The 16075-nt window shown below is 33.1% G+C and overlaps 5 protein-coding genes across 5 annotated transcripts; 1 reads left to right on the top strand and 4 right to left on the bottom strand.

Annotated features, from left to right (window-relative positions):
* Nucleotides 1-1228: 1228 nt before the first annotated feature.
* On the bottom strand, nt 1229-2830 carry PPL_04669 (PHD zinc finger-containing protein; the record flags this gene model as incomplete). The annotated part of the gene is made up of 1 exon (XM_020575568.1): nt 1229-2830. One exon carries the CDS (start codon nt 2828-2830, stop codon nt 1229-1231), a length of 1602 nt encoding a protein of 533 aa, XP_020434363.1.
* Nucleotides 2831-3073: 243 nt separating this feature from the next.
* On the top strand, nt 3074-5058 carry PPL_04668 (uncharacterized protein; the record flags this gene model as incomplete). The annotated part of the gene is made up of 6 exons (XM_020575567.1): nt 3074-3086; nt 3224-3245; nt 3779-3808; nt 4292-4356; nt 4949-5000; nt 5022-5058. The coding sequence occupies 6 exons, from the start codon at nt 3074-3076 to the stop codon at nt 5056-5058; spliced, it is 219 nt and encodes a 72-aa protein (XP_020434362.1).
* Nucleotides 5059-7130: 2072 nt separating this feature from the next.
* PPL_04667 (STE family serine/threonine-protein kinase) lies at nt 7131-11421 on the bottom strand (the record flags this gene model as incomplete). The annotated part of the gene is made up of 3 exons (XM_020575566.1): nt 7131-7319; nt 7396-9588; nt 9706-11421. 3 exons carry the CDS (start codon nt 11419-11421, stop codon nt 7131-7133), a joined length of 4098 nt encoding a protein of 1365 aa, XP_020434361.1.
* Nucleotides 11422-11491: 70 nt separating this feature from the next.
* Nucleotides 11492-12118, bottom strand: PPL_04666 (uncharacterized protein; the record flags this gene model as incomplete). The annotated part of the gene is made up of 1 exon (XM_020575565.1): nt 11492-12118. One exon carries the CDS (start codon nt 12116-12118, stop codon nt 11492-11494), a length of 627 nt encoding a protein of 208 aa, XP_020434360.1.
* Nucleotides 12119-12240: 122 nt separating this feature from the next.
* PPL_04665 (uncharacterized protein) lies at nt 12241-14684 on the bottom strand (the record flags this gene model as incomplete). Its single annotated transcript, XM_020575564.1, has 4 exons — nt 12241-12245; nt 12594-12682; nt 13349-13434; nt 13515-14684. 4 exons carry the CDS (start codon nt 14682-14684, stop codon nt 12241-12243), a joined length of 1350 nt encoding a protein of 449 aa, XP_020434359.1.
* Between the last annotated feature and the right edge of the window lie 1391 nt (nt 14685-16075).

The following is a 16075-nucleotide window of genomic DNA, read 5'->3' as shown; positions in this document are numbered from 1 at the left end:
CTTTTTTATCAAGATTTTTCCTTTTATTTTTTTATCAATTTTTCATTCGATTTTTATATATCCAAAATTATTGGAGTTGTAACTCCAGATAAAAAAGATTCCGATTGTGAATTGGTTTTTAAATTAAAATAATCCAAAGTTATATCTATTTTTATTTTATTTTATTTTTTCAATACAAATAATTTTTTTTTTAAAATGTGTGGTCGGAATAGATAAATATTCAACAAACACTAAGTGAAGTGAAAAAAAAATATTTAAATTTGACCTCCAGTCACTACAAATAAAGTCAAGATCATAAATAATATGATGGTTTAAACATAATTTATTAATTTTTTTTGTTTAATGATGTTTTTATTTATTTTATTTAAATTTATCATTTGTTTTTACATTTATTTTTTTCCTAATTAATCTATATTACTTACATCTAATTTTGTATTTGTATTATTTACATAAATAATTTTGTTTTTTTTTAATACACAGTTTGAAAATAAATATTAATTTGTTACCTTTTTTTTTAATGTTTGGATTGTTAATCAATCTATTTAAATTTTGATATGAAACATTTAAATAATATAAGAAGAGACAAGCCTTGGCAAGTTTGATATTAGTATTTTAAATAGTATACCTAATGATCATTTGAATATTAAGTCGACAAACTAAATTAAGTCGACAATTAATCAAACTCTATTCGTATACAAATATTACGACTACTATTATTAGATAGAAGACATAAAAATAAATAGTATAATCTTTTCTTATAATAGATTTATTAGAACCCATTGAAAAAAGAGAACTGTTACTTTTGATTGTGATTTGGTTGGATTGTATGGCGTTACCTGGACATACAGAAACGTTAGATTGTTAGTTTAAGAAAAAAATAATTAAATTTTGTTTGAATTTAATCATTTTAAAAAGATTTAATAAAAAAGTTCAAACATTAATACATATATTTAAATATAAATAATAAATAACAACAACAAATTGAATAATGACATGATGTTTAAATATATAATAAATTGATTGATTGATTGATTTGTTGTTAATTTATAAGCTCGATAGAAAAGAACAAGTGCAATAAAGTTGTGGTTGGAAGGTGATATTGATATGTAACAAAGGAAAGGTTGATTTGATATTGGACAATGACAATTGATTTGTGGGTGAAATGGTATGTGAATAGTGTTGGAGTTGATTGATTTAATAAAAAAAAGTTAAAAAGTATTGTTGTATTTTAGAAGGATGGACGTTGGCTTGAAGATTTGATACTTGGCACTTGGTGCGGAGAGTAGTTAGTTGGAGTGGATGGTGCTGAGAGAATGGAGGCACCTTGGAAACCAATCTTCTTGGTATGGGCAAACTGTAGGAATTGACCGATTAACTTTGATTGGTCAATTTCATTGTTGAAAGTGTTGTTATTATTGTTGTTGTATGAATTTGTTGGTTTACTATTAAGTATATGTGAAAATTGGAAATTACTATTGTTTATAGATTGATTATTGTTTTCGGCCGAATAATTATTATTATTGTTGTTGTTGTTGTCTTTGGAGTTGACATTGTTATTACTATCACGAATTTCAATGAGTCTCGACGCGTAGGAGGTGAGCTCAGTAAGCTCTAGAAGGTGTTCACTCGAGTTTGAACGTGAGAGAGCAGGAGATGGTGCTGTGGAAATCGATGGTACGCTTCCGTTGCTGTTACGCTTGCTGAAGGAACGTGGACGCTCAGTGGTAAAGTCACTTTGGGTAACACGCTCTTGGAGTTGCAAAAACATTTGTTGTTGCTTCAGTTGGTCGTATATTGAATTGTTGGTGCTGTTGTTGCTTGAATTTAAAATATTGTATTGTCCAATGTGCATGGGTGAAGAGGGTGTAGATGAATGATTGATAAATTCCGAGGAGGAAGAGATGAAACGTGGTGACTCGACCGGTGAGAAAGGTGGCGACGAAATGGGTGACATTGGTGTGAAAAATGAGGAGGATGGGGATGTGACATTGTGTTTTTGGCTGTGACATTGAGGTGTTTGTTGTTGGTGTTGATGTTGATGTGGATGCTGGTGTGAGTGTGAGTGACCACAGGTGGTTTGTGGTGATTTTAATTGTGGGGTGATGCTACCACTGGAGTGGAGCTGTTGTTGTTGTTGCTGTGGAACAACACCTTGTTCATTATAGTGCTTTGGACAGAGAATGAGACCAGTCTTTCTTGTCTCTTTGGATTTGGTGAGCATCTTGACGACTGGTGGCATACATATGACATGGTAGGCAGTTGGACAACGGAAACAGTGGACTGACTGTTTGCCATCGCCAGAGACACCGCATGACTCACAGTAGTGAAGTGGACAGTTGAAACGTGGTGACTTGGTATTGACAACCTTGGTCAACTTGAACTCTGAGATGCATTTGTTGTGGTAGAACTTTCCACATTGGTGTACTTTACACTTGGTGAGATTCATATTGATGATACCACGCTCCTTACAGGCAAAACATATATTTTGGTTCTTGGAGCAGTCTGAACACTCCCAACGTGAGGTTGGCATTGAATCGAGACCGATACAATCGATGTGGAATGAACGGAGGCATGGACCGTCGCACATCAAGAGATTGTCGGACTTCTCACAGACTGTGCAGATGGCTTCGTTCTTTCTTGGCTTTTTAGCTTTGGCATCGGCGTCGTGTGTGACATTGTTGTTAATCTTTGGACTGGCAACGATTTGGTCTGGAACCTTTAATTTCTTGGAGGCATCATCTGGTAAACCATCGGCCAATCTCTTCTTATTGGATTTAACAGAGTAGTCTTGGTGATCATTCGAGTAGACGGTGACAACTTGGTCGGCCATATTTGGGAATGGGATATTGGTGTTGTGGTGGTTGTTGGATTGCATTTGGGCAATGGATGGCAAAATAATGTTCTCTGGTTGCATCTTTGAGGTTGTTTTAGAAAATTATATGGAAATGGGAAAACACAGAGGATTATTTCGTTCTGGGAGGAAATAGAATCGAAAATCTTGGAAGATAAAAAGTTAGAAAAAGTGAGCTTAATATTTATAGGAAATGGAATGTTCTTACCAATATAGAAAGTAATGGACTTTGGTAGTAGATTACTTGTTTTAATGAGGAACTAACGCTTAGAAACTTTTTATTTTTGAAAAAAAAAAAAAGAACAAAAGTCAAACTTGTTTGGAAAGTAGCGGGCAGACGGAAAGGAATATTTTATAACTTTTTAAAAAAAGAAAGTTTTTGTAAGAATGAATTGTATAAGAATATTGTTATATTTATAGAGAGGAGCAGATTTGAACAGTTGGAAAATTAATTGAAAAATGAAACTGATTAAACTACTTTTTGAATTGGTGCAAATGATTTCTGAAACATAGATTGGATTGATTGGAATTTTAGTTTGAGATTGGTAGGGGAGAGAGTACCAAGGACTTTTTTTTATAGTTTCCAAAATATATATAAATAAAAATGAAAACAAAAAATAAGATTCAACTCTTCTTATTTTTGAATGGTTGGATGGTTTGAAGATGGATAGTTTGATGAAATGAATTGAGTTGACTCAATTTAGAAATGCCGATGCTGTTAGAATTAATGAATTGTGACAGTGAGGAGATTTGAGAACGTTGTAGAAAAAGAATAAATTAAACAACAACAAACAAATAAAACATTCAAAAAAAATAAAAAAAACAAAAAAAGAGGGTAAACTTTAGTAGTATGTTGTTGAATTACTTGTAATGGATAAATAGTAGTAGTAGTGAAGTAGTCTATTGTAATGCAATATATTTTAGTAGTACCAGTGGAATTGGGTTTAATGGTGGCGGGTAAAAAAATAGTAGAGTAGGTCTATTGTTACTACTAAATTAATGTTCTATTGTTGGATTGAGATTGTTGTTGTTGGAATGTGTTGAATTTTGTTTGTTGTTTGTTGTTGATGTTGTTGTTATTGACCAATGTATTTATATAATTATATTATTTATGTATTTATATGACTTAAGTATTACAGTAACTCAGTAGGGGTTTGTTGTTTTTGCAAATTTGGAATTGATGACTTTCGAAAATGGTGGGTGACAATAAAGCGGAGGAGGTGTAGTTGAAAGCTGTCAAAATCAAGTTTCCTTTTAGGAATGTTGTTTGATGTTGTTTTGTTTTTATTTTATTTGTTGATTTATGTGTTTTTGTTGTTTTTTTTTTTTTTTTTTTAAGTTGGCAGTGTGCGATCAATAGATATATATTAAAAAAAGTGTGTGTGTTGCGATGATGATCAGATGAATTTTTTATTTTTAACAATGTATATATTAATTAAGAATGAATAATGGTGGTGGTGTGGTATTAAATTGGATTGGTATGAGAAAAAATGATGAATGTAATGGTGTGTTTAATTGAATGGAATGGTTAAACAAAGATAATTATTTGTAAAGGTGTATTGTAATTGTTTTTTTTTTACGAGAGGAAGTAATTCTTTATTTTTTTTTATGATGATAGTATGTAATATAATAAATCGAATAAAGATTAAAGTAATTATTTGAGAGATAGAGAAAAGATAAAAGGTAAATACCAAAACTAACGACAATCTGGATTGTTGTATAAATATTGATGAATCATTGTTTTTGAATGTTTAATTAATCATCAATAAAACGATTGGATGGAAATTTTAAAACAAAAATTCATCTCACTTCTGAAAGCGAGTTTAAAAATATATGAACATTAAAATAATGGGCATATTAAGCTGTGTGTGTTGATTTTTGATTTTTAGTAAACGACTATATTGTCGGTTTTTTGATTAAAAGTAGAATGATGGGCTGTTGCATAGGTGAAAGATATCAATTGATGAGTGACACACCGATGATGTTACAGTGATCTACAAGTGGTCTTCGGTAAATAGAAATTATTTTTACAAAAAAAAAAAAAAAAAAAAACAAAACAATAAAACTGTGTCATAATAAAAATTAAAAGAAAAACAGAGAAGAGACCAGCACTTATTATATTGGGACTGGGTAAGATACCTACAATGGTGTGAAATTGAATTGTTTACAGTGCAAGAGAACGTGGAATGGAGCTATCGATTGCCTGATTTGTTGGTTGATTGGTAATTGTTTTTAGTTTACGTTTTCAAAAAAAAAAAAAAAAACAAATTAAAAGTTGTGCAGTAAGTTGTAGTTGTCGATTTGTAAATTAATCCAATGGTATTAAAAATAAATAAATAATAAATAGGTTGTTGTTGCAAAAATAAGCAAATGAACGGGATGAGAAGAGAATTAAAAATAAAAATAAAAAAGAAAAAGAGGTGTTAATTGTTCAATTATGATATTAATAATCAAATCGTAATCGTATTCGTAATGTAAGGTTGTGGTATTGGTAATGTTAAGATAAGTAATGTTATTAGTGTGTGTGTGATGTTGAGTGTGCGTGTGCGTATTTGTTGTGTGTATATATGTTTGTTGGTTAATTTGTAATGCTTGAAGATTGGTGTATTTATATTCAAAAGAAAAGTCTCTGGATTCGAATCAACACTGAAGGTTCCTGTTGGGATAATCACAATAAACTAATTTAAAAAAACAAAATAATATTAGTAATACTTTTTATCAAACAAATCTCAAAGTTGTAGTTGTTCTGCAAATTAAGTGAATGGAAATTGAGTGGTTGTTGGCTTGCTCTCATGTTGTAGGGGGGTCTACCGCCACTCTAATCCCAGACTAAACAATCATGTAATCGAAATTCATCAAATACAATTGTTCAAATGAAAAATCTAAACCTCACCCACCAACACACACATGAGACGAGATACCTTGACAAAAATGATCAAAAACCAACAACATCATATCCCCACGCTACCAACTCTTCTTTAAAATCCCAATAGTGAGTGATGAGTCAAAGTCTGTGCAAAAACAAAAAAAAAAAGTTTTCTCATCAAAAATTGTGAAAATGGTGATCATTTTTCTTCAGAACCACATCATCTTTTATTGTTTTTAGTTTTTTTACAAAAGGTCAGAATCATGCGAGAGTGGGTCAATTTTTTTGTTTTTTCGAAGCGCCCAATAACTTACCTCGAGTACCTTCGAACATTGTGAAATTTTTAGACATTGTTTAGAGATGCCGAAAATAAATCCATTCGGGTCAATTTTCATTTTTTTTTTTTTTTTTTTTAAGGTAGAATGATACCAGCAGTAATATAGGTCCATAAACGAATAAAATTTGCAAAACTACATTAATTTTCTTTTTTTATTTAAATATCTATAAATCATTATAACGACTAGCATCATATCAAAGATAGGTAAAAACAAAACAAAAAAACAAAACAAAATCTTTTATTAAAACTTAAACCCTTGCAAAATGATATCTGAATCTCAATTGCAGTGAGTTGCCTCGAGAAATGGGTAAATGGGTGAAATGAAGTGCCCATATAATATAAAATGGGTTAGTTTATTTTTAAATGTTTTGCTTATAATACAATTGTTTTTGGTTTCTTTTTATTGAGAGAATCAAATCATGATTGATTTTAGAAAATATAAAATATTAATAAAAAACAAGAAGATTCATTATTGGTACCATCTGAAACTCATTCTGGATTTATTTTATTGCCCCATCCTGAACTGTTCACACTAAAACAACCACAAAGCAACAACACCTACAAAATAATTTCTAACCAATAACAAAAAAGTGGGTTTTGATATTGTAGGAGATACTTTTGTTTTTTTTGATATTTATTTCAACTGTTCATCTAAGAATTTAATTATAAACCCGAGAATTCTTTCTTTTTACCCGAACGAAACAACTTCATAACACTTCGCAATTCACCTCATTTTCAAGAATCACTAACTATTAAAATAGGATGGAATGTCGACAAGCACAAACAAATGAATATCTATTTATAAATAAATTTTTTATTATAAATTACAATACAATTGTATAAATTGGTGATGAGGGGGTTTTTTGTTGTTGTTTTGTCGTTGCTGAGGGTTTTGTTGAAGTTGATTAATTATTATTGTTGGGGTATATTAATTTTTATTACAATATTAATTTTATTAATTTATATATTATTGATTCGGATAACCAATAAAAAAATAAAAATTCTTGGTATCCTTTGGATGAAAGTTTGGAGGCGCCAGTCGACAAAATGGCTGTTATGATAATAATATTATTATTTTAAAATGGTACAAAATTCTTGAGTAGATTATCTTTTCTGATGTCTTGATTCTTGAATCTTTCTAATAGTATTTGCTTTCCTCTGTCTGCACAGTGCATAAATGAATGTTGTAAAAGCATCTCTGGAACTGGACGAACGAATGGATCATTATTCAAACAAAGATCCACAAAATCAACAAACTCTTGAGACTATTTAAAATAAATATTTTGGTCAATAAAACAAAAATATTAAGCATTATTAATTAGTTATTATTAATAAACTTACGAATTTAGCTGGATTTTGTAATTTATAACCCAATGTAGCGGTATAGAACATTGATTTCAATGAGGTATCTTTTCCATAGGGAACGGTTCCTTCTGCCAGTTCGACCATCAGACAACCCAAACTGAAAATATCGACTTGAGTATCGTATGGTTCTCTCTTGATGATCTCTGGCGCAATTCTACCCATGGTTCCACACATTCTTGTACGTCCACGACCAAGACTGCAGGTGGTCGCCAGTCCAAAGTCAGCGATCTTCACCTTTCCACGTCTGGTCAGCAGGATATTACGTGATTTGATATCTCTGTGAATGATTCCCTTTGAGCGCAGGTAGATCAAACCTTCCAGTAGTTGTTTGGTGATGTAAGCAATCAGTTGTTCCTCAAGAGGATTCGGTAGTTGTTGTGTCTGGTTGTTTTTCCAGTCTTCATGGAGCAGATCACGCACCGTTCCACCATCGCAGTACTCCATGATGATCCATAGATGACCTTTGCATAGGTACGATTCGAAATAGGAAACGATATTGGGATGGTCGCAGTAGCTGTGGATATAGAGTTCAGGGATGATTGGACTGCCACGCTTGGTTCGCTCCATCAACACTTTGATGGCTACTTGTTTATTGTCCGACCGACGAATCGCATAGAATACATTACCAAATGCACCGGTACCAAGTTTGATCTTGTCTTTAAAGAGAGTGAGAGGATTGCCATTTGCAAAGATGGACTCGTCGCAACGTGGTAATGGCTCTGGATTTGGCATCTCTCTTTGCATCGGTGGAATGTAGCGTGATACCGTTATCTTTTGGAGGTCATCTGGCTCGCCTGTGATCAACGACACAATAGCACGTCTTGTTGGTCTTGTCGAGGGTAATGTAAATGTCCAATTCTTATCTATACTCTTATCGATATTCCTACTGCTATTGTTATTATTGCTGCTGTTGTTGTTGTTATGATTACTGCCACTGGTACTTGATTCACCTGACAAATTGAGTTGTGATGCCGATCTATATTGTTTGAGTTCCTTGCTTTGTGAGCGAGTTAGAGAGGTGAATTTGGTAGGAGTTTGACTGTTGTATGGAACAATAAGAGTGGATTGACTCTTGGCTCTGTGGAGTGAGGGAATGAGTGGTTCGACTTTGGTGACCAAGACTTCTTCGGGTTCGTCATTCTGATTGACCGAGTTCATACGCTTCTTATTGGTGAGAGCTTTCGTTTTCTTGTTGGATCGATAGTAGTTGGGTGGAATCGGTTGGTTTGGAATGGTATCTTTCGTCAGGAAGAATATGGAGTTCCAAGCGATTTCAAAGTTCTTCATGATCTCCTCTTCGCACAATCCAGACATACGTACGTATGCTTGTAGTTTGGGTGGCATCGACTTCAGTGTTCTCTGCTGTGAGAGCAGTGACTCAGCATCGTCACGCTGCGAAACAAAGCTCTCCACTTTGACAAGATGATCCTTGAGATTGTTGATGATGGGACGGTCTTGCAGCTCGGGTGAACGTACCAACACCGACAGACTATTCAATGCTTTATATTGGATGGCTTGTCTAGAGTTGAGACAGAGTGAAACGATTCCTTCGAGTGAGGGTGTGACATCGATGAGTATCAATCTCGAGAAGTTCGAGAGATATTCATCGACCGAGTGAAGATCGTCTTCCTCCTTCTCAACGGATTCCTCCTCCATCAGTTTGATGGCGAGTTGGATGTCGAGTGCACGCGCCCAATTCTCAATGGTTCGCTCCTGTTGTAGGATGGTGAGTGACTCTTCAGAGTTGGCGAATGCAGAGTCTGAGAGACACTGGCGGTACAGCTCGCAAGCGTTTGTTACCAACGCGAAAATGGCTCCGCGAGCACCGCCAAACTGGTTGAGTGTGACACCGTGACGCAGATACGCCGTTGCCAGGTGGTAGGTGGTGATGGGTGAGTGATAGATATGCTTACTGTAGCCCAGCGATTGTACGGACTGAGAATGCAAGACCTTCCAAAGTTCTTCTATTTGAATATTCTCCTCGTTTGACCACTCTGACATCAGGAACTGACACTTCATTCTACGCGAGTATCTACTCAATGCAATACCCCACTTTCTGAGCGCGATCGCCATTTGTTTTGTTGTTTTCTGATATTTCAACTTGACTTCATCGTCGATCGGTTGTATCTGCTGAATAGCTTGAAGTTGTTTTTGAAGTAATACAATACACTTTAATAATGTTCAAAGAGAAATGTGATATTATTAGTAACAGATACTAAAATTTAGTAGGCAGGGAAATGGAAGTTTCTCAATTTCTGAAAAACTCCACACAAATATTTTACTTACTTTATGAAACTTTTCACAGGTTGCTTTATACATTGGTAATTCAAGATAAGTACATAGGATAAATAGACAGTCACCCCATCTCATCCAAAGAGATGGATCGGACCATGGCGAGGATGGATCCTCAATGGGTGGAGGTGGTGGTGCAGGTGGCAATGAGACTGACCGCAACATTCTCTGAAGTGAATTGACACTGCCACCATTGTTGGTACCACCAATGGTAGATTGCTTGTTGTTTGTCGAGATGATAGTCGATGCTGAGAGATTGCCATTGGAGACAGTCACTGACGGATCTCTTTTGGTCGGCTGTTGTGGCAGTGGTTTATTAGGTGGTTGGTGTTTCAGTCCAATGTTAAACTTGCTTGCACCACTACCTGTCTTTCCATTCGATTGATTATCCATTGGATTGTTGCTGCCATTCATTCCGGTGACATTGAAATTCAACAGAGAGGTGAGCGAGATGTTCGGGGTGGTGTAGCCACCCGTTGATATTTGCAGTGCGTGTTGGTACTTGGAGCACGCGTCAAACAGCGGTTCCTTTAGGAGATAGGTCTGCAGACTGTCGGTGAACGGTGTGTTTGGTGGTTGTTGTGTCGATTGCGAAGGAATGGGGATGACATCTTCATTCCAATCGAGCAGACACAGATCCAGTGATTTTCCACCGAGTTGCTCACGTATCTTTTTGTGAATGAGATTTCCCCATTTGATGAGTGTCTGATAGTCCTTTGGATTCTGTTCGATCATCAATCGATACTTGTACTCCAGACCAATCTCCAAAAGACAACGAGAAGCACCACTCGCACCGTTAGCTCCACCCACACTATTCTCGCGACTATTCGTATCGGAGTTTGATTGGTCATCAGAGTTGATCGATAGCTTTCTAGCTTGTTCCTGTTCAATCAACATCTTTATATTGTTATTAACAATCACTTTACTCTCACTCAATGATTCATAATCATTCTCTTCAACTACTTGTTGTTGTTCTTGTTGTTCTTGTTGTTCAATAATAACTGGAGTAGGTGTTGGTGTTGGTGTTGAAGTTGAAGTTGGGGTTGGTGATGAAATAAAAGGAGTTAAAGCGGGTGGAGGTGTAGAAGATACTGTCATTGAAATTGGTTGTTCTTGTAGCTGTTTGTTTTGTTTTGGAGTGACAGTGGACGATGTCAATGGAGGTGTAGGTAACTGCTTGGTTGTAGATTCAATAGAGTCGACCAACTCTGATTGTGATAGCACCGAAGTTGATACAATCGGTGAAGATATTATCTTTGGTTGTAAATGTCCGAAATTCGATGGTGACGGTGACGCTGCAACACTGGGTGTAGATGAAAGTCTTTCCTTTGTAAATACAATTGGTGGTTGTTGTTGTTGTTGCTTATTATTTTGTGGAACATTAATCTCTTTTTGTTGTTGTTGTTGTTGTTGTTGTTGTTGTTGTTGTTGTTGTTGTTGTTGTTGTTGTTTATTTGGTGGTGGATCATTTGTCAGACTTTGAATCAACATTTGTAAATCATCCAAATCGGCAGAAGCTGGTTTAGATTTATTTCTAAAACTACCCTTTGGTGTATAAGTTGGTGATGTATTGGGTGGTGTTGTATTTGGTGGTGTTCTATTATTATTATTACTATTACTATTATTATTATTATTATTACTATTTTGATTTTGATGAAAACTATGTCGATGTAGTAGATCATCACCTATTTTACTTGAACTCTGTGTCATTTTGATTTCCAATCTTGATAACTCCTCCAACTCTCTATCAATAGATGTATTCAGACCTTTAGAATTATTACTATTGACATTTAGTAACTTGTTTGTATTTGTAGTTGTAGTTGTTGTAGTAGTAGTTGTTGATGTTATTTTTATTATTTATATTAACCTTATTTCTATTTCTATTATTACTATTATTACCACTATTATTACTACTACTACTATTGTTGTTATTACCACTACCACTACCACCATTTACAGTAGTAGGAATAGGTAGTTTACCATGACTATTGCTATATTTATTGTATTCATAATGATCTTGAAGATCGTCGTCATCGTCGATATCATCGTCGATCATCTCATCCTCGTAGTAGTCCTCCTCGTAATAGTCGTAGTCGTCGTCGTCGTTGTTGCCAAGCTCCATATCGAGTTCCTCTTCGATATCTTCATCGTCGAGATTCGAATAGGCGTGGGTGATCACCTGATGATCTGAATAGCTCTGTAGTTGCAGTGCCGAGTCGAGATCAAAGACATCGCTTGCCTTTGGTAGGTCGGCATTGTATTTCTTTGAGTAACGCTCTCTGATGGTGCCCTTGGTGTCTCTATGCGCAAACTGCTCGGACATGGCACGAATCGATTCGTTGACCTCCTCTTCGAATGTCGGTGCATTCTCAGTGCCATTGGCAACAACTCCATTTTCAGAAATCATCTTTTCAACGTTATTCTCTCACACACTTTTCTTTTTTTTCTTTTTTTTTTTTTTTTGTTAGTTTGGCTGGCTGTTGTTGTTGTTTTATGTTTTCTTATTTTTACTCTCTCTCTCTCTAATATTTAATCTATTATTATTTAATGTAATCTATCTATCTAATTAATTTTAAATAAAACTATATTAGAACATTATTATATTAAAATATGTTATTAATATATATATTGATGATGATTATGAATATGATGATGATGATGATTTTTGATTTTTATTATTTTAGTGTTGAATTTTAAATAGAATAATTATAAAACAAATGATTTGATTGATTGATTGAATGTTAAAAAAACAATTTCAGGTCTTAATAAATTTAAAAAAAAATCTGAACCATGTAAAAATGGGTGTTATTTGTGTGGTCACATCACTATCAAAAAAAAATATCATTTTGTTTTTCGATTATGAATAATGTTGTATTAATTACCTTTGTAAATATTAAATTGTAAAAAAAAGAAAATCAATTCTCTAAAACATGAAATTGGCAAGAGGTCTTTGGTTGTTGAAACACTAACACTTGAATAAATAAGAATCTAGTTATTCTATTATTACTATTAGCTAGTTACTCTTTACTTTCTAAAGTGCACCACTATTCTTTTCTCTCCAAACAATAAAACAAAGAGATCTTTTTTTTATTATTCTTTATTATGTATAGTTATAATATTAGCAAAAAAAGATCTCTTTGTTTAAAAAACCAAAGATTTACCAAAAAAATCCATAAAAAAAAAAAAAAAAAAATTTAATAAAAAGAATACAAAAAAAAACAAAAAATAAAATACAAGACAAAAAAAAAAAAACTCCTAAATGGTTTCTATCCGATGATGATGTTTGCATAAAAAATCTGCAGTTTTGTGGTTTTGTTATCCCACGAAAATGATGAGAGCAAGGTTTTGGCTAAGTTTTGAGAAAAAATAAAAATAAGTTTTTTTTTTAATTATTATAAAAAAAAAAAAAAACAAGTAATTAATATTGGTTTATTTACTTTTTTTTTTTTGAGTCTCTATATGTATTTTTATATTTATGTAAAATAAGATCATCATTTAAACTTGTTTTCTTTCTTTCTTTTTTTTTTTTGTAGAACTTAAGTTGGTAGATATTTAGTCATGAATTTTCTTGCTTGATTAAGTTCTACTTTATCTTAATGGTCTTCTGCATGTTGGACAAGTATTATGACTTTCAAACCATTTCTTTATTTCATCCTCACAGTATTGATGTGAACAAGGTAAATGAATCAATTTATCACCTTCTTTGAATTGTTCCAAACAAATCTAAATGAACCAATGAATAGTTAGTTTTTGAAACATCATTTAGAGAATTATGATGATGATTAATAGTGGCTACTACTTACTCCACAAATATTGTTTTCGGTCTGTGTAGCTTTTGAAAAGAGTTGTCGCTTGAGTTTGGCGATTTCATCGGGTGGAATACCTCTTGGAACGTCTTGGAGTTCAGAGAGTTCTTCATAGGTTTGTGGGTGATGATGATGATTATGATTGTGATGATTCTCCAGTATATATTCGTCAGAGTCGACGTCGTAGACTGTGGTTGGTGGTGGGAAAGACGATCGATGATGATGGTGGTGATGATGATGGTGATGGTGAAGCTGTTGCTGCTGCTGCTGCAGTTGTTGTTGTTGATTCAAATATTGATGGTTACGCAAGTTCTGTGCTGCCAGTGACTGTAGATACTGTGCATTGTGTTGTGGTGCACTGCTGTGATTACCAAGTACACTCTGGTTGTGAATGTGCATGTGAATCTCCAATACTGGTGTTGCCGATGAAAATGTTTGATGTGTTTGAGTGTGACTCTGTTGGAGTGGTACTTGTTGTCGATTAATTTGCTGCTGCTGCTGTTGTTGTTGCTGATGATGATGTTGTTGTTGTTGCTGATGAGGATGAGAATGAGGATGCGCATGTATATTTGTTGTCGTTCGATGCGGTTGTGGAGGTTGTTGATATTGATGTTGTTGATGTGATTGTTGATGTTGATGAAGATGTGATTGCATTGTAGATGATTGTTGTTGTTGCTGCTGTGAATGTGTTGGTAAATTTGGAGGTTGTTGTTGTTGTTGTGGACGATAAATATGTGGATATTGTTGTTGTTGCTGCTGCTGCTGTTGTTGTTGTTGTTGCTGCTGTTGTTGCTGCTGTTGTTGCTGTTGTTGTTGCTGCTGCAAGATATGCTGTTGTTGTTGTTGCTGCTGTTGTTGAAACTCAGGAATATTTAGCTGATTCATGTGATTCAGTTGATTGATATGATTGATTTGGTTGAGTTGGTTCAAGATCTGTAGTCTCTCAAAGTTTTGTAGTTGGAATGCAGCATGCTGAGTGTGAGCATTGATATGCTCTTGCATAAAGGATCTATGTACATTGGACAGTTGGCTGTCAAGGCCGTTATGATGGTGATGATGATGATGAAGGTGATGATGGTGGTGATGATGGTGATGCTGCTGTTGTTGTCTAGATCCTGTTGAACTCTGTTGCTGCTGTTGTTGATGGTCGTCTCTACCGCTGCTCATTTTATGTATGTTTGTTGAAATTAAAAATGGAAAAAATAATACAAAATTGAATATTATGTGTAAAAGGCGTGAAAAGTTAAGGTTAGGGATAAGGATAAGGTCAAACTCAAGTTCAAAGTCGAGATCGAGGTTAGTTTAAGGCTTTGGCAAGATTGTTTGTGTGTATGTGTGTAGTTGGTAGAATTACACAGCAGCAGAAGATGTTGGAACAATTGATTGATCAAATTTGGTCTATATATTTTACAATCAACAAGTCGACTACCAACTGAGAGAAGAGGAGAAAGAGAAAGAGATTGTTCAAACGTTTTGATTATTAATATTACTGTAAAAGAACAAACATATGTAATAAAATAAATGTTTTATGTGAATGTAGTATGTATATATATATATGTATATTAGGTATATAATAAAAGAATATTAATTTTAACAAATGTAAATAAAAAATAAATTAAAAAAAAAAAAAAAAAAAACTTTGTTTAGATGTTTATATATAATTGTTGGTTACGAAAAGTGATTTATTTGTTTGTACAAGTATGTATGATTATTATATTATATTATTTGTATATTGTGATAGTTTGTTAGCTCTTCTCTCTCTCCCTGTAAGTGTATATCTATATATATATGATGATTTTAGTATTATTACTGGTTATTACTACTGTTTTTTTATTAAACTTTCATTTAATCTGAAAAAGAAAAACAATTTCAATATATATAAATAATGTTTTGGTGTACAAATATGACAATTGACTGATTGATTGATTGATTTACTAAAAAATAAAAAAAAAAGGTATATACAAACAAAATAAAAAAAAAAACGATATTTATTATAAAAATTAATTGTGCGTTGAAAAAATTATGTGTATCCATTTATTGTTTTTTTTTTAATTTTTTAATTTTTTAATTTTTTAATTTTCTAAGGAACTTCGAAATTCTGTTTCCAGAAGAAAATTAAATAAATAAATTTGTTTAAGAAGTAATAATAGTTCTCTATGTTTTCTAAATTTGTCTAGAAACGGAGGTTGATTTAATATAACATATTCTAATATTTTGGATAATTTATTATATATATTTAAAACTTTATCAATTGGAATTTGAAACTGCAGAATATGAATCATATTCTCTAATTTTATTGAACTCTTTGAAGTTAAAAAATACCCAAATATCATTTAATATTTGTATTAATAGAATAATGAATGAGAATTAATATTGAGAAATAAATAAAATCGTATTATTATTTTTCATCAAAGACCAAATTCCGGGAATATTGATACTTGTAATGTCGATATAATTTATTTTAAAATAATTTCAAATACTGATAATACAATGTTAGCCACATCAAATAAATTTTTTTTTTTCAATTCAAATTTGAATTATCCAAAGTATTTTATTTT

The sequence above is a fragment of the Heterostelium album genome (assembly GCF_000004825.1).
Source record: "Heterostelium album PN500 unplaced genomic scaffold PPL_scaffold4, whole genome shotgun sequence".
NCBI lineage: Eukaryota > Evosea > Eumycetozoa > Acytosteliales > Acytosteliaceae > Heterostelium > Heterostelium album.
This window is presented reverse-complemented; position numbering and strand designations above follow the sequence as displayed.